Raw genomic sequence first — 18,182 nt, forward strand, 5'->3', positions numbered from 1 at the left:
GCCCAAGGCAGTCCGCCGACTTTCTCTCACATGTGCATCTGTTTACACCTGGTTTGCTTGAGCTGACACTGAAACGAGGTCACGGTGTCAATTCACAAATGTCTCAACTACCTGACATGCAACGTCAGGCGGTAGATTCTTGAAGGATGAGGCTACATGAAAAAATGATGATTGATTGGGGGAAAAAATCTGCAACAAGGAAGAATCAAAGCAACTATGTTGTTATAGCATCAAAGGATCACGGTTATTTTATATGCAGATGATAACTGCCTTTACTTTTCTTTGTTACCTGTTAAAACTACCGGCGCACTGCAGGCATAGAAACTCGTTTCATTCACAAAACAAAGCAAGACAAAACCAATGCACTTTGATTCTTTCTAAAATGCACTTGCACGGTGTTACATTTTGGCATTAATAAACAGCTTGGTTCAAAAAAAATCAAATTTAGTCTGAGTTTGTCTCTGTGTTTGTTTGTCTGTGAACAACATAACTCAAAAACTAATGAACGGATCTTGATGAAATTTTCAGGGATTATTCAAAATGGGATAAGAAAGAAGGGATTAAGTTTTGGAGGTGATCTGGATCACCGTCTGGATCCAGGAATTTCTTAAGGGATTCTTTACCACTGTGAGATGAGCCGTTTTCACCATATGTGTATATAACTCTACAATAAATGGTCGGATTGCTTTGCAAAACAATAAAAGACAAGGTTGCGATAATTTCTGACAGATGTAAAAGTACGATCCAGATCCTGGCAATATTCTGGATACTAAGACCCAGAGTATGAAATATTTTTGGGTCAGCACAATTTTCAAGACTGTCAGAAAAACAAATTATCGTACAAACCTGAGAGGGAGTATAACATTAAAGTAGGACCCTAACCCTCTCTGAGTGCTTTTCTAGTTTGCATACCTTGGTTTTAGGGTCACAGTTCGGTACATTTTCGGTACAGTATGGAACAACGCAAAATAGAGGTAGACCAATATATCTGCCAGCCGATATATTGGGCCGATATTTGGACATTCGGCCGTATTTTCTTTTAAAAAGCCGATTTTTGATCCATTGTATTAAATGACGCAATTTTTGATCAGGCACAAAAAAGATGAGCACCTCAAACTTGTGGAACCACTTGGATACATTACATACTTTTGTTCAAATTATATTAATAAGTTTAAATTTCTTTTTTGACATTTTAAGAGGAATGTGAATGGTTACTACTGCTTATTACATTGTGTGTTTACTCAGACAAAATATTTCATTGTTTAGAAAGCTGAATAAATGTTAAGAGGACTGGACACGACTTGTTGTAATAGATTTCTTTTAGTTGCTCAGAAATTGCTGCGTTTCACAAAAATGTGATAAATATATATTTATTTAACAATCGGCCTGAATATCAAATTGGAAAAATCGGCTATGCATATCGGCATCGGCTGCCCAAACTTGGAAAGCATCGGCATCGGCATCGGCATCGGCCCCCAAAAAACCCATATCGGTCGACCTCTAACGCAAAACCATTTGCTTGTTTAGCATGTTTATTAAACCAAAGACTTGCCATTATACAGCGAGGGGGGGGCTCTTCAGGCTCCGGTTGGTCGTTAGCAGCAGCCATGATGCACAATTCAGACACAAGCTCCTGTGGCTACGGAAGCTCTTTGATATTCATCTTCTGATTGGTTCACCGTGAGACGTCACGACACGAATCACAGACCACTTCCCCCATGAATATTAAAACTCCTTCCCTGCTTAGCCAATCATAGACAAGTACTCACATGAATATCTAAGAGCCATGTGCAGCGGCTAATGTTAACTTACTGTACTGTTCGAATACAGCACTGTACCAAACCGAACAGCCGTATGGAGCGGTTCGGCACGGATACATGTACCGTCACACCCCTAGTTATTATCATGGCCCACTTAACAGCAGGCGAGCAGCCTGTAGCTGTCAGCAAAGAGGCTAAAGGCCCGTCTCTTTACCTCATTTAACTCAAGTAAAGCCAGGTTGCACTCAACATCGCCAATATGGCCTCACCCGCTTCATGACTCTGCATCACAAAGAAATTGTTGGTGTCACAGAGATCATGTCCATATATTACACAGCCTATAATACCGCTGCTCAGAAGATACTTCTGCTAGTTCTTGGCAAAGTCATTCTGCACAGTCTTCTTTGATCTCTGTGAAACACTACGTGATAAACAAGTCTTGTCCAATCATAAATTCCCTTGTTGTGACATTGGTGTATAAAGTGAAATACTTCAAAATTGAATACAATGCTGATGAATACAGCCAAAAGATCAGATACAGAGACAGAGAAACAAAAGGAGGTGGGGCAGGACACACTGTACAGTGTATAAAGAGAGGAAAGCTGTAGGTTAGGTCATTCTGTGGGGAAACACTTAACTGCACTTGAGACTGACAAGTACCTAATGTAACCCCAATTAGAAAACATATACAGTCCTGCAAGAGCAAATGTCATGGGGATATTCAGGTCACGATGAACTGCGAGGCAGTATTTAACGCCAAATCTGTCAGCAATCTCCAATCCAGAAAAAATAAAGTCGTCTTTCTCAGGAAAAGCTTCCCTTCATTAAGCTGTGAGTTAGGGGCCTCTTAGGTACATTCTTACAGAGATCAGAAATACTGAGGAGGTCGCCCTGCTGCTGTTACCATGCAAGTTAATCACATGTGGGGCTGCTTATTGGGTTTCCCAGCCCCAACCATCCTTAACCTCATAATAAGTTCATATACACTCACACAAGTGCAACAGAGAATAAGAGAAATTACGAAAGGGAAGTTAGTGTGTGATTGGTAGAAGAGTTCATGAAAACATGTATTAATTCTGCTGGGATGGATAGAGATGCAGCACTCGCAGGGAAAGTATGAAATGTTTTCAGCTAAAAAGGAAAATCATCTCCTGAGACACGTTTTTGTTACTTTTCTGCACAGGTTTTTGATGTGAACCCTTCGAGCATGCGGTCCATGGGAGAAAGAACTGAAGCACTATGTAACAGATCACTTTGCCCAATAGCAAACCATCAATCAATAGCCCACTGATATATTCCTCACATGGTTCAAGAGTACCACTTCATTACTTCTGCACCGCTTCTCTGCCCACACCACCCTTTGAAGTTTGGTAAAGATATCTGACATCTCAGATTAGCCAAACAGAGAATTAATAATGAATTAGTAATATCTGAGTCATAAATAATTCATTCTAAACATCAAGCTCTTAATGTGACAGGTTCAAGGGCGAGAAACATAATGTGGGCCTTGATCTCTCCAAAAGCAACACACACACACAAGTGTTGTTTCAGTCAGATTTCATAATGCTGTTTGCTACACACCAGGCCTCCACTTCCTCTGAGGTAACAGCAAGACATCTATTATTCAGCTGTCCAAGTGTTCAGTACCCTACACATAGCAGTCATGATCAGATGGCAATCAATAGAGTTACTGCAGTAGCTGCTGTTCAGGGACAAGTTGTTTGATAATACCTCTACATAAAGCTTCTTAACTGAAAGTGGTTATGCAGTTATAAGTTTGTCATTTTACAGGCTGGTTTAGTTATGAAAGTTGAAGTGAAAGAGGAATACAGGTCCACTCACAGAAGGTTGGGTCGAATTGTTGGGCAAGATGTCCTGTGTACTTATCAGATGTTTTCCCCAACAGCTCTTTGCGGTGGACAAGATGACTTTCAGCAGCTTTTCCACTTCACCTCATGTTTGCCATGCTAAAGAAAAATGCTCACATACCATGTGGCATTTGTAATGGAATATATAGAGACAGAATTTGGGCTGTACCTATGAAAGTACCTAATTCAGTACCATCCCTACTAAAAATGTTAAAATGCGACTCATTTCCTTGTCGAACACTGAGTAATTCAAATTCAGACTTACAGACTTGTCTTAAGCATAATTTATTTTAAACATGGCTCTTCTCAGAAACACAGATTCTGTGGATAATTACATCATATTGGTTCCGTTAGCTAACACTATCAGAGCTAACACCTGTAGTCTTTAGTCCTTCTTGCAGGTTACAGAAAACAAGCATGTATTGGTTATGCATTGCTTCTGTCGAGTGATTTTATGCCAGCTTAAAGGGCAACTCTGGTTTTTTGACACCTGGACCTTATTTATAGGTGTGTGCATGCTCATATACTCACACAGACAAACAGCGTGCAGCTCGGAGTCCTTCAGAAGTTATTTTGATCAAGCTGATTTTAGCCGCACTTAGCGGGGGCCACGGCAAGGGAGCTTCAGCGCGGGACATAATCTCTGCAAAATCACTCATTTCAGCTATATTTTTTCATCCATCGCCAGTGCTGCACAATGTTTGTCTGAGTGAGTATATGAGCATGCACACACCTATAAATAAAGTCCAGGTGTAAAAAAAACAGAGTTGCCCTTTAACCAAACAAAGCTTACATATAACTTAACCTCCATTTTTTCTAAATCAAAAAAACTGTCAAATTTTACCATGCTGCAAGATACCATCTATCATCTGTGCTTGTTTACATCTGGATGATACAGCATTATAGTGTTACGGGAGTCATTATCTGGAGCTACAGCCTCTGCTAGTGGCAGTTGCATGTGGACAATATCTGACTGAATTGTGGGGCCACAATGATTCCAATATCAATTTAAATGACTTGTACCCCTGTGCTGGCTGTCAAGGGTAATGATGTTTTATTGACTTAATTTACACATAATCTAATCATTACACAATTTAAGCTAACAAGGTGACACAAGCTTGTCAAAGCCGCTGTCCTCTTATCTACTCATTTTTTAATGTTGTGAATATATCCTACACGTAGAATGAATTAAAAAAAACAAGTAAGAGCTAAGCTTTGCTTCACTTGCCATCTTGGACATCTTAAGATTACAAAGTGACTACTGCAGCATCCTTTTTATATCATATCCAATCTCCTTTATCCTTACTAGCCAATGTAGAAAACAATAAGCAACTGTGTTCAGGGTAGGCTTTCCCGCCATCGCCATTTCAAAGATGTTTTATAAGTGTCAATGTCAACAAAATTCCCACATATACACAGTAAATATTAAGTCATATAGGTTCAACTATAGCGAGACAAAACCTCTTTCAAATTCACACAAATGCAGCGCCTAGCTTCATCTTGAAACCCCCAAAAACAGTGTTATTTCAGGTCTGAACATGTGGTATAAATGATGGATTTTGCTCTATGACAAGATGTAAATCAGTTAAATTGAGGACTCCACAGCTCCAGCACAGACAACTGCCTCAAGACAACTATTTCATCAAAAAAAATTGCCTCTATTGAGCAGCTTCATGGCCTGACAGTCATGAAAAGGGTTCAGAAACAAAAGCACCTTACAACCATCATCTCCTCTCTTTTACTTGCCAGATCAACTATGCCAGCCCTGCTGTTGAAATGGCAGCCCCCTCTGAAGCAGCTGCCATGAGGTGTTCCTTCATGTCCTGACAGAGGAATCTTTTCTTCTATTTTGCCCCCGAATTAGCATGTCACATTTATCGATCGCGCCTTTTATCCTGCCCCAGCGTGGCACCCGCCCAGCTCTAACACTCATTCAGCCCTTTGATGTTCTGATGACACTCTGGACACCTATAGACTGAGGGCACAAATTCAATTGCACCTGATGTAAAGACGCATGTCTCCGAGTAACAGACAGAGAGGGAGATGGGGGAGAGATTGAGACAGCACATGCTGGTGATTATATGTTTGTGGCGTGTGCATCGGTCATCTACCTGAGCTGATTGAAGCTTAGATCTAGCCGTCTTGCGAAGTGGCCGTATGTGTCTCCAAGGAAGTCTGGGATGTCCATACAGTCATGTCCGATGTATGAAATCTGAAAAAAGGGAGAAAACGACAGGATGAGTGGAAATATGCCAAAACATACAGGATCAAGTCATCAATCACCACTTATTACAGGGTATATGCTGATATCCTGAGGTTAAATTCAATACCTTTTTAAGACTTTTTTAAAAACCTTTCAAAAAGTCTTAAAACCTTATCGTGACAATAAGCTGTTGTAAGCAACCAATCTTTGACAGGTGTTGTTTGCATTTTGACATAAATTAGGTAAACTGAGAGGGAATAAAGCTTGTAAGAATAAATGAAACTAAAGGCAGGTTAATTTACATTAACATTCTCACAAAAAGTAACAGTGGTTATTCAAGGCCAACTTGCAGAAAAAAAACCAAGAATTTTATTTCATCATTGTCAAATTTTAGGACATGTGCTTAAGATTGTGTGATTTGCTTTCCATCAGCGCTACATACGGACTGCTAATAAACTACTGTACAAACTGAGTTAGCCTACAGATATGTTGGGCTGCTAGCGCTACGTATCGCTGGTGCCTCACAAAATTACAACTTTGCTTGTTGTCACGTCTCAAACAACAGCGCTACATAACTGTATTGATAAATACCTGATCTCATCGCGGTGTATCCAGTAAAAAGGTGATTTGAACAAAGAAAATTCAAAACAACTCAGATCAGGGGAAGCTTTCTCTAAATTGTAGGAATCCAAGATCTCAGGTCACCAAAAGTCTGAGAAATTTTTTTTTGGAGGCTTGAAGAACTCTTGTGATCTAGAGTGAAATATTTTGAGATGCTAAAGATTTTTCTAGATCCTCACGCAGGTCTGTGATGAGTGTGACGAGCAGAACGATCGTCCAATCACCAGGTGTGGTTATTTTTGAAGGTTCAGACCCTGAAAACATTTTCCAACCGGATGGACTTTTTCCGTGGCAGATATTTGAAACTGTCTGTCTTTGGAGTCAAAGCTTGAACACCAATAAAATGTAATACTTCATAACATTAGGGTTAAACTTTGTAATATTTTTAAGGGCCTTAATTTTCCCACAACTGATTTATCAACTTTTAATACTTTATAAGACCCTGCGGACACCCTGTGTTATTTCCATTATCTGCTCTAAATCACAGCAAAATGCATCTCATTACACTGTAAATATATGTAGGTGGTATGATTGGTACTCTTTTCTAGTATTAGTTACATAGACCCCAGGTTTTTCAAATTTTTCCAACACTTAGTAACTTAGTTGCAGTCATAATAATTTAAATTATTAGGCTAATATTTAAAATGACAAGCTTACAGTATGGTGGTGATTGTGTGGCACCATTCAGTGATGAATAATATGAAACTCTTCATTGAATATAACTCATATTTATGATTCATATGAATGATATAGGATGCTAGGCTGTATGATGCAGCTGTTAGCTCTGCAGAGAGCTTGTTTCTTCCTGTTGCGCACAGTTACAGACGTGTGACTCTGCAACAACATTATTGTTGAAGATATATGATAATTAATAAAAAAAAAATTAGCAGTGTAACTTCAAGAAGTTGTAGAAGTTGTAGGAGGAGCTGCAAACTGTAAGTCACGACTGTAACATTAGCTACAGTGAGTCACATGACACCAGTGATGGAGGAGAAATAAACAGCATTCGCGTTAATTTACGCACTCTTAAACTCCACATTTTCAGACTATCACTGAAATAAGACGACGGAAATATGCGGAGGGAGACGTAAGTCAGAAAAAAAGTTTCCACAACAAACTTACTTGGGTTCCATTCAACGCCACTAACGACTCGTTCTGTGCCATTACTTTGTCCTGAGGATGACAGCCCGCGTACCGTGCGGTCAGATAAGCTGTCTGAGTTGATATCCGGAGTCCTGCGCACGACAAAGACACGCTGCTGTCAACATTAAAAGGTGATATCTGTGGAAACAGCCCGGCTACGTTGGAGATCTGCTGGCGCTTTTCAAATGACTTTACAGTTTCCGCGTGCCGATGGAATCAGCTGACCTGCTGTTGTGCGGAAGCACGTGGACACACTGTGTAATAGTGGTGAAATGTCAGTGCTGCTGACTGTCTTCTGATGAAAATTTACCCCTCAAGAGTATGAAAAAAGTATCTTTCCATTTAATGCATATGCCTTGCTCTAAAAAAAAAAGTGCTCTTCAAGAATGAAAAAAAAAAAAAAAACTTTTGAAAAAGCTGGACAGCCTTATTTTCACTCTCTGGCACATGTTAGAAGCTGATTTTGAAACTAGTCCACAGGATTGACTACAGGAAAGTTATTGAAGCATCTCCCATTACTCAACTGACATCATTTTTGTTTAATTGTCAGGTACAAAAGCGACTTAGTTCTGTCAGGAGAGTTCAAGATCAGCACTTTTTGTCATTTTATCACACTTGTGACTTTATCTTTATGGGTTTTTTTTATTTTTATTTGGGGGGTTTGTATCATCTTTTAGACAGGCTGCCTGTAAAGGGACAGGAAATAAGGTTGAAAGTGAGAGTCACAGTCTAGAGTACAACTTGCAGTCAGTGTATTAAATATTTACTAAGTGTCAAACCACTGGCCTAGTAATGGATTTTTTTTATTTTTTGTTCAAAAGAAAAAAAAAACTTCAATGAATTTGTGTAATAAACCAAACTACATCCAGGAAAATTTCCAGAAGGAATTAAATTAATCCTGTGCTTGGCTCCTCCCCTCTAGTTGTGTAAATAATACCAGGGTAACCTATTGGCCCAGTTGTTATTAAGTGGATTTGTATTTATATTTGTCCGTGCACTTTTTATTTTCCAAAACTTTCAAAACTCAACAAAACAACATTTACATATAAAAATAAAAACCCCAACTAAATTTGCTAGGATAGTCAGAAAATATAGTTGTGTCTAAAAGTATACTGTGCGAATGTTTAAATGATATTTTTGGAGATAGCATCTACATTAAGCCTTCCCAGCACGGAAAATAGTTAAACAGCAACCAGTATGTCTGAAAAGTGCAGCTACGTAGAGGTGCTTAAAACTGCAATACCTTTGACAGCCACTTGAAGCTGGCTCTAATTCAACCCTGAAAGAACTCCACGTGTAACTGCCCTTTCGTGGAGCTAATTCCCTCATTCATTGTAGTTTTAGATGTGGTAAATATTATATCTGGCTGTGTTCATGCTGTTGTGTTTTTTGAAACTTGTTCATGCACCTGAAAATGGCTTGCAGTGCAGTCAGATGTTTAATTGGAAGCTAATGCTAGTAGTGCAGATTTGTATTGTCTTTCCCTGTCAGAGGAGAAAAGTTGTGACAGTGATGAAAGTGATAAGAAGATCCAAGACATGCAGTTCTTATGAAACCTGGTTTATTTTACAATGGCAAGTCCGAAATTGTCCATGAGGTCTATGAGTTTTAAAGCCAGCTAACATCATTGCTCGAATGTCATTCTAAGGGGACCTCTGACTCATTAGTGAAATAACTCCACAAGCATTGTCCATGTGTCCACCTTTTTCCAAGTATTTGTTTTACTGGTTTAGCTGACCATCCAGTTTCATTAAGCTTTGGTTAATCACTGGGGTTTGGACAAAGGATACTCCTGTTTGGGATATTTTCTGCTGAGCCACTTCTTCTTTGAACCACTTTTCACTGAAAAGGAAATCTGTTGACGACATATTCTGTGGGGTATTAAACGTGACTCAGATGTTGTTCCTCAAAGAATTGAGGCTATTTAACCGTGTTTTCCCATTTCCCTACTGACAAATAAAGTTCCCAGATCTAATCTGTCTGCACATGTCTTTTTCCCTGAGCTAGTAGTTCTGTGGAGACGTCATCCTGACACTGTATTTATACCTGTTGGTTCCACTTATGATTGCCACTGTTTATGTGAAGTAAACTTTAATTTTCATATACTGAAAACAAACTCCTTTAGAGGTATGGTACCTTTACGTCTCCCTATGAAGGGGCAGATCTAAGGGTTAGTCTGAGGTGGCCATACCCTCCAATAAACAACTTGCACTGTGTTGCAACAGGCTGCTACAGGCTTTCTTTGCATTTCAACTTTGGGTATCTCCTTATAAAACTCTAATATTTTCAAACCATGAGATTTAAATGTTACCACTGTGTTTTACAGTAAGACATACACAGGATTGTGACACAACTCTCAAATCCCCATGACTTTGTCTAATACTTTATTATGATTGTTCATTCCCCTTAAAAACTGTTATTCGTTTAAATTTCAAGAGTGACTCTAGGAACAAGCTGTTCCCAAATATAAAATTAATCTTCAAAAAAGAGTTTATAGTACAAGTTGTGCCCTCTTAATGACTTAATCTTTTCCTAATAGCATCTGGAGGTATAAATAACATGGAAGAATTTCTTTAAGTAACTCAATTTACTTTAAGAGCATTACATTTTAGCTGTGGTGAGTAGAAGACCAGTCAGTAGCAGAGAAAACAAGACAAGAAGTGTGCAACCATTAACCACAACATGGTATGAGCAAGGCAGTGTTAAAGGACTAGGTGAATGAGAAGTCAAAAGTCGCTATGTACAAGACCTTATGCATGTGCTGCTGTTATTTTGGCATCTGTTAAGAATACAAATAGAAAAGACTTCATAATTTATTTGATTGTTTATTTGACCATTGATGTCACTATTTAAATGTTTTTTTGTTTTTTTATTTTTTAATGAAAGCTGCATATGCTGTCTTCTAAGCTATATCAAGACAATTTCTGTCCCATGTGGGGCTGACAATAGAATCTAAATCTATCTATCTATCTATCTATCTATCTATCTATCTATCTATCTATCTATCTATCTATCTATCTATCTATCTATCTATCTCATAGAAGCCATCAGTCCATTTATGACATTAGTCGATACTTTATGGTGGCCAAACTTAAAGAGAAAGACACACACAGACAGAGAAATGCAGCCACAAAAACTACTATAACACAATATTTCAATATTAAATGTCAAAACATAGAATTATTCAAAATTAAGCAAATTATGGTTCTTACATTGCATTCTATCCCGTCAGTGGCTCCAACACTATCTATCAACTACTGACTACCAACCTATGGGACCTGTAACTATACATACTCCTTTACATTAATGTAAGTAAGTTAAAGTAGCTGTTATTGCATATATGAAAGGGCAAGTAATGCTATTTAATTATTCATACACATGTGCACAGATGTACTTCATGCCACCCCGCAAAAGTCTGGGCCCCTGCCACCCGAGTCCAAAAATATCTGGACACGCCCCTGGCATTGAGGTGTTTGATGTTTGTTTTCAAGTCTGATTCTGGGTCATATTTAATAAAAGTTCAGTGACTTTAATTTTTGGCATTTTTTGACATTAGAAGACATGCTGTCCCTATCTGCACGCATGATATTGTTGTCCTTTGGAAGGTATGGAAGTATGATGATAAAAGAAACAAAATTTGTGATTAACCACTGCATTGATGACAAGATGTATTACATAAATGTATTTAGCTAAATATCAATAAAACTGTTTTTACTTAAAAAAATAAAGGAATTAAAAAAAAAACTGTTCTCCTAGAGAAGGCATTGCAGCCATATCAAGCAGCTTTTCTGCTTGCTGTGTCCATGCATCTTCTGCTGTGTTTTGTTAAAGCTCTGACACAAGTGCTGTGTTTAATTAAAGTGTTTGGGGCTTAACTGCATCATGTAAAGAGGAGCAGAAAGTTTGGAAACACTATCTTTTCCCTCTGCTTCGCTGTATCCAGTGTGACGTCACGTGGGACCTCCCACACGCGGAAAAGCTCCCTTTCTCCAGCTGCTCCTCGCGGAGGGAGAGAGCGCGCGAGCGTCTTCATGGCTTCAGTCTGAACTGAGCTGCTCACGGTGCGTCAACAGACCTCTTTCTGAATGCAGTGCATTACAACAAAAATGGTTTAAACCAAGAGGATTACATTTTAATGTTATTAAAGTGTTATTTTTTTTAATCCGGTTACTTTTCTGACGTTTCACACCGGAGCTTAGTAGGCAATGATTCCAGGTAATGTGGTGTCACGGACTTTCCTGTAAACCTCTCCTTCCTTCTTGGAGTTTTAGAAACCCTTGGTGTAGCCTCTCTCATGCATGCGGTTAAGTAGTTTTATTACGCTCTTGTAAAGTCTGTATTTTCTTTAATGAGTTACTGGTGCAGGAGATTAAAAACAAGGCGTGTTGTTAGGTTGGGGATAGAATATGGCCTGAAAGTGAAAAACAGAGCACAACCAGTTAGAATACATTTAATTATAATGACTTTAAGTTTATATAGAGCTCCAAAAAGTCTGATTTGAGAACAATAACCTTTAAATTTTAAATTAAATATATCTATGTATGTTCAAGTGTTATTCATTTTGATTTTACATTTATATGGCTGTTAAAATAATAATTAAAAAACTTTAAATTGAGTCTTTTTTCTTCACAGAAAGCAGAAAATTCGCCCTAGAATACGGCTCAGAGCAATCCAACAAGTGCAACATATTCTCGCGAAATGTACATAGTTTTATTTGAATGCGGGGAGTAATTCATGAACACGTCAATGTTGTGAAATATACGGGGATATTAAAACTTTCTATTTAAATATCGTGAATTATGGCCGCAAAAACGTGTTCCCATTTAAGGGGAATGCCGAGCATTTTGGTGTCTGGTGCAGGAGCCCATTCGTCATACGGACAATAAAGAGGGTTTTCGCCTGACAGTGAAAATTTATGGCTGCCCTTCTTTGCCCTAATAACTCACATATTGTGTCACGGACTGACAGCCCTTGCAGAAAACAGCAAGCCTGTTATCAATCACACATCTTTGCATATTGTGAAACGTCCCCCCCTCTTTTTTCCTGCCAGGCAGAAACTCAGAAACATTTGAAGCAGTGGAGCTGCGTTCATTTGGACTTTTTTCTTCTTCTCATAAACTCACAATGGATTAAAAAAAAAACTGCTGGCCTTCTTTAAATCTGTGGTTTATTTATATTACACATGATCTTTAAATTGTGACTGAAGTATTTACAGAGAAGACAATTATTGCCAGTTTTCATTTGTTCATACACAGTTTATAGAGCAGTCAGTCAGGCAGGCCTATGAACTGAAGCCAGTCTTTCCAAATAGATTTCTAATAGTCACAACATTATTTTAGAAATGTTTCACTTTTTCTTATGCTTATGTAATGTCTTCAATAAACTGATTTCAGTCACTGTGTTTGTCATTTTAAATTGCATGTGTCATAAGCTAAATTGCCTTGTGTGTTTTATTCACAAACGTTTTGTACTTTTTTCCTCATAAAAAATAAAAATCTATTTTGCCCCCTGACTGTCCACTCCAGGTTTTCTTGCTCTCCAAGTTGACCTGTCAAGCAGATTACCACAGAAAGAGATTAATGGCAGAGGCGGGTTGCAATAATAATCGTTTTGTTTGATGTGACAACTTTGATAGGCGTTGATTTACTAACAAACTGATAGGCTTTTAATTGAGCGCCTCCATCCCGATTGAGATGAAAGGAAAACCGCATTGAAAAGCTGCCCGATTGCCCTCGAGCCTCAATACTGATTAGCCATCTCAGCGGTGAATAGTTCAAGGCATTTTAAACTTCTTTTCTCCGCGGCCTGACACACCATTTCTCTTCTTTTCTCTCTGCCTGTCCGCTTTTCTGCCTCTTCAAGAAATAAATCATTTTCATTGTATGTAAATAAAATCGAGCTGACATCAATATAAAATGTCTGGAGTTCTTTTTTGTTCCCGGGCTTTGTTATTCTTGTTGCAGATGACAGTGTGCCCGAGGCAGATGACAGGTTTAAACAACAATAGCAGACTCGTTAAGCCAAAATGGACAGGGTTCACTTTTTTCACCGGCCTGTCACACATTATAATATTTGAGCATGAGTGTTTACCATAGCAGATTTGTTAAAGTGAATGAGTATCTTGCAGATAAATGATTAAATATTTTACAAAAAAAAAAATCTTTAAAAAAAAAGTATTTTTATATAGTATTTCGGATTAAGTTTTAAGTGTCTTTTCGTCATAGACGCCGTGTTTTTCCCCAAGGCTTCCTGTTAACTACATAATCGGCCGATTGCGGAAAAAGCACTTTAGCACCTCAACAGCCACTTCACAGAACATGTGAGCCGGACTGTCTGCAAGTTATTAAAGTTTCATCATGCGTGCCACCTCCGAGGTGTCTGAAAAAGAACTTTAAAGTTACAGACTTGTTAAAGAACCGGAAGAACGGATATATTCCCCCGTCCACGGAGTTTCCTCACACTGCCTGGACTGGGGAATAATCATCTCTTTTCGATGCTTCCTAAAAACTGAACCTTAGCTCGAGAGTCGATGTATTCTCTCCTAAAACTTGGTGTCTCTTGCAGAATGTCTCTCTCCCCATTTGTTCTCCTCCCGCAGTCACACTGGCATGTAATCAGCCACAATAGCTGACATAAATCAAGCGGCGGATTGACAGCGTCTGACAAATAACTGATTGATTGCGGTGGAGCAGAATTGACACTTGACGGAGGGGTGGAGATAGAAATAGAAGGGCGGTGTATATTATACTGAAAACATGTGACATTCACATCCCTCCATCACTACATTGGTCTATTCCTGTCAACGCTTGTCTGTTTAGGGAATTCAAGCTGAAGTGGTTGGTTTTATGTTTGCCGGTGGGAGAACAAGTCCCAGTGGTGGACGTGCGTAATACGCACACGGTATGCGCATACTTTGGCCAAAACTGCTGGAACACAACGAAGTAAACACTTGAAAAGATAGCAACACGATTCAGACTAAAATACTTATAATATGAACTTTATGAACGAGCATTTTGTGGCTAAAGTTCAGTAGGAGGCGCGATCCTTCTGCAAAGCTGCCGGTGATATGTGTCAGTTTTCACAGTACTCTGTGATAGACCAGGGTCTAAAAAGAAAAACAGATGATTCAAATGTTTGCTTCTTTACAGACAAACATGCCAAAAGCTTCCAAAAACGTAAATAACCCCGTTTGGTTTCACGTCTTACAACAAAACGTGCATAATGACTTTGTAGACCAACTCACCTTTGATTTTAAAAGTGTCAAAAGAATATGTTGATACTTAAAAGTACATGAGAATTGCAAAACTGCTTTACAACTTATTTTCTCTTTCCCCCGTGGTCAAAGAACCCCGCAGACCCACTTCTCAGAAAGTGTAAGTGTTCACAGCAACCAAGATATTGCAGCGAATCTCCTCCCCCGAGCTGTCGAAATAGAGGCGCTTACAAAGAGGAGAACGTCACATCCCCTTGACCCTCCAATCACCTCAGGGTCCCATTTGATTGGAAGGCGGCAAAGGCTTTAATCTCGGACTAATTCAGCTGCTTTTGAAGTGAAAATTTCTACCAGTTCGTACTTCGGGAGTACAGAGCGTGGACCTGCAGACAGACGCACACAAGGCGCAGCGCTCATGGTGCAGGACGCAGCCACGGATCTGCGATAACCTCGCACAGTCTCCTTCCAGCTGCCGCGCCTCGCTCCTCCACCATCAGGATTACCGATTATTGAACCTTTTTACGATCTTTTTTTTTCCTCGAGAGAAGCTTCGAAGCTTTTTTTGATTTTCTTAATGAATCTGGTGAAAGCATCGTCGTTTCATTTCCTGACTATTGGGACATGATCACGTCGCCCTCGGCGTCTGCCTTGAATAATAGTGATATTTGTGCAGCCTGGGAAAGCAGCAGTTCTCGGAATAGCAGCTCAGCGAGCATCAACAAGCCTTTTCTCCACTCCGCACCTCCGTGTGATCCACTACGGCAAGCAAACCGAATCCCCATCAAGGTTTTGAAAATGCTTACCGCACGGTCGGGACACATTTTGCACCCGGAGTATCTGCAGCCTTTGCCTTCCACACCGGTTAGTCCCATAGAGGTAAGAAGAAGATTTTTGATATCCGTGAAAATTGAATATTTTTCGTTGGGCTGTGTAACTTAGTGGTGCTTCGTGTCACTGCGTTTTGGAGGCTGTTCCGGGAGAAGAAAAACAGCCTGATCTGTCTTAATGTGTCTTTATTGTTTAAATTAATAACACGAAGTGTGAACTACCACAGCTTTTTCTTAGAGATGTAATAGAATTTTAGTCTGGTTTGTAAAGCCGTGCGTAAACGCCATATATGCCTCTCCGTTTGGAAATGTCAGTAAATACTCATCTTCAGAGGTTTATTCTCTTGAGTTATTTTTAAATTGTGAAAGTGGAAGATCGATTTGCGTTTTGATAGCATTTATCAACATATATTTCGTCTTTTTGCAGTTAGATGCCAAGAAAAGTCCGCTGGCTCTGCTGGCGCAGACCTGCTCCCAGATCGGCAAACCGGACCCACCACCCTCCTCCAAATTATCTTCCGTGACAACAAATGGATCTAGTGAGAAGGATTCTAAATCTGGTCCTTTGAAACTGAGCGACATTGGTGTGGATGACAAATCTAGCTTCAAACCTTACTCAAAACCTTCAGATAAGAAGGACTCGTCTACGGGCGTCTCAAGCGGAGAGAAGTCTGGTTTCCGAGTGCCGAGCGCCACCTGCCAGCCGTTCACGCCGCGGACAGGCAGCCCTCACTCCAGCACTTCAGCGTCTCCCATGCCATCAGAGGGCAAGTGTGGGGACAGGGATGACAAGAAAGAGTCTGACTGTAACAAAAATGGCACTACGGACGGCTCTGGCACCACGAGCCACAGCAGGATAAGCGTGAGTTGTGGTGGAATTAACGTGGAGGTGAACCAGCACCAGGAGACGACGCCTGGCACTAAAACCAGCTCCTCGGACTCCCCTTCTGTAACTTCCGTTTCCTCCGCATCCGTGCTCGGGTCAGGACTTGTGGCGCCGGTTTCTCCTTACAAACCTGGACAGACAGTTTTCCCTCTGCCTCCTGCTGGTATGACATACCCAGGTAGCTTGGCAGGGGCCTACGCAGGTTACCCCCAACATTTCCTGCCCCACGGAGGGAGCTTGGTAAACGCACAGCTGGCTAGTTCTCTGGGCTGCAGTAAGGCTGGATCCAGCCCTCTGGCAGGAGCTTCTCCACCGTCCATCATGTCTGCCAGTCTGTGCAGAGACCCTTACTGCCTCAGTTACCATTGTGCCAGCCACTTAGCAGGGGCAGCCAGCGCTTCCTGCACGCACGACTCAGCAGCTGCAGCTGCCGCTAACGCCCTCAAATCCAGCTACCCACTCATGTACCCCACACATCCCATTCACGGCGTCCACTCCTCGGCGCCCACATTTAGCGGACACCCTCTGTACCCTTACGGTTTCATGCTCCCAAACGACCCTCTCCCTCATGTTTGTAACTGGGTGTCAGCAAATGGACCGTGTGACAAGCGTTTCTCCAGCTCAGAAGAGCTCCTGAATCACCTGAGGACACACACTGCTTTTACCGGGGCGGAGAAGTTGATCTCCGGTTATCCCGGGTCTTCTTCACTGGCCAGCGCTGCTGCAGCGGCCATGGCCTGCCATATGCACATGCCACCGTCAGGAACCCCCGGGAGCCCTGGAACTTTGGCTCTCAGGAGCCCGCACCACGCGTTAGGACTCAGCAGCCGCTATCATCCGTACTCGAAAAGCCCCCTGCCGACCCCCGGGGCCCCTGTCCCCGTCCCTGCCGCCACCGGCCCATATTACTCCCCTTACGCACTGTACGGCCAGAGACTCACCACAGCGTCAGCGCTGGGATACCAGTGAGGAAAAGACTGAAAGTTTATAGATCTAAGAATGCAAATATAAAGACTTTTATAATAACAGCGCTAAACGTATGGACGGGCTCCGTGGACTTCTGTATTTATTTATATGTCGGCTTAAAAGCAGGCGATAATAAAGCTGCAAATGGAAAATATTTGAGCAACTCAAAAAGTGCATTATGTTGAAATTGAACTCTATAGGTAAAGTGAAAACACACACACAGAGACACACACATACACATACATGTTAGAGTACTAATAAAAAAGTAGGGGTCCTCATTTCGATGTTAATTTGAAATTGCTATGATTGTATTTGTTCTTATTTAATGTCTCATGGAGAAGAAAATAATTTACATGCATGTTTGTTTCTTAAATTTCAGAAATTGTCCACATTTTAAATTGCCGTTATTTTTCAGGTGTACACCTTGGAAAGAGAATTGGTATTTTTTTGTATGTATTCTGGAAAAAATAAGAAACAATTCTGTTCCATATCTCCGTGTGCCTCTTTTCTGCAGTTTGATCTTCGTTTAATTTACAAAACCCTGAAAATAATTCCTGACTTGATATGTATTTTAATTTATATTATTTTTAAATGGGTGTTAAATGAATATACAAAACGTCTTGTGGGCTGTTCCGCGACAGGCCTCTAGATTTCGACACTTATCAGAATAATTAAACTCTGTAAACAGAAGCCAT

General features: G+C 40.4%; 2 protein-coding genes across 2 annotated transcripts in view; one reads left to right on the forward strand and one right to left on the reverse strand.

The window, feature by feature from the left end:
• Positions 1–7,810, reverse strand: part of lrmda (leucine rich melanocyte differentiation associated) — a 305,952-nt gene extending 298,142 nt beyond the window's left edge. Inside the window, exons 1-2 of the mRNA XM_074676073.1 lie at positions 7,575–7,810; positions 5,740–5,840 (exon numbers count right to left, since the gene is read on the reverse strand). Coding sequence (XP_074532174.1) covers positions 5,740–5,840; positions 7,575–7,616 — 143 coding nt within the window. The 5' untranslated portion in view covers positions 7,617–7,810. The remainder of the gene's footprint in view (positions 1–5,739; positions 5,841–7,574) is intronic.
• Positions 7,811–15,060: 7,250 nt separating this feature from the next.
• znf503 (zinc finger protein 503) lies at positions 15,061–17,909 on the forward strand. The gene is made up of 2 exons (XM_074675046.1): positions 15,061–15,684; positions 16,063–17,909. The coding sequence occupies exons 1-2, from the start codon at positions 15,430–15,432 to the stop codon at positions 17,488–17,490; spliced, it is 1,683 nt and encodes a 560-aa protein (XP_074531147.1). The 5' UTR covers positions 15,061–15,429; the 3' UTR covers positions 17,491–17,909.
• The last annotated feature ends 273 nt before the right edge of the window (positions 17,910–18,182 follow it).

This window comes from Halichoeres trimaculatus, unplaced genomic scaffold, assembly GCF_033239565.1.
Source record: "Halichoeres trimaculatus isolate MK-OKI-2021-1 unplaced genomic scaffold, fHalTri1.1 fHalTri1_scaffold_8, whole genome shotgun sequence".
Taxonomy (NCBI): domain Eukaryota; kingdom Metazoa; phylum Chordata; class Actinopteri; order Labriformes; family Labridae; genus Halichoeres; species Halichoeres trimaculatus.

What these genes read in the sequence shown, in the direction of transcription:
- znf503 (XM_074675046.1), top strand. Translation starts at nt 15,430, where the DNA reads ATGATCACGTCGCCCTCGGCGTCTGCCTTGAATAATAGTGATATTTGT. An exon ending in CACCGGTTAGTCCCATAGAG is followed by an intron (nt 15,685 to 16,062) that starts GTAAGAAGAAGA and finishes GTCTTTTTGCAG; the next exon opens with TTAGATGCCAAGAAAAGTCC.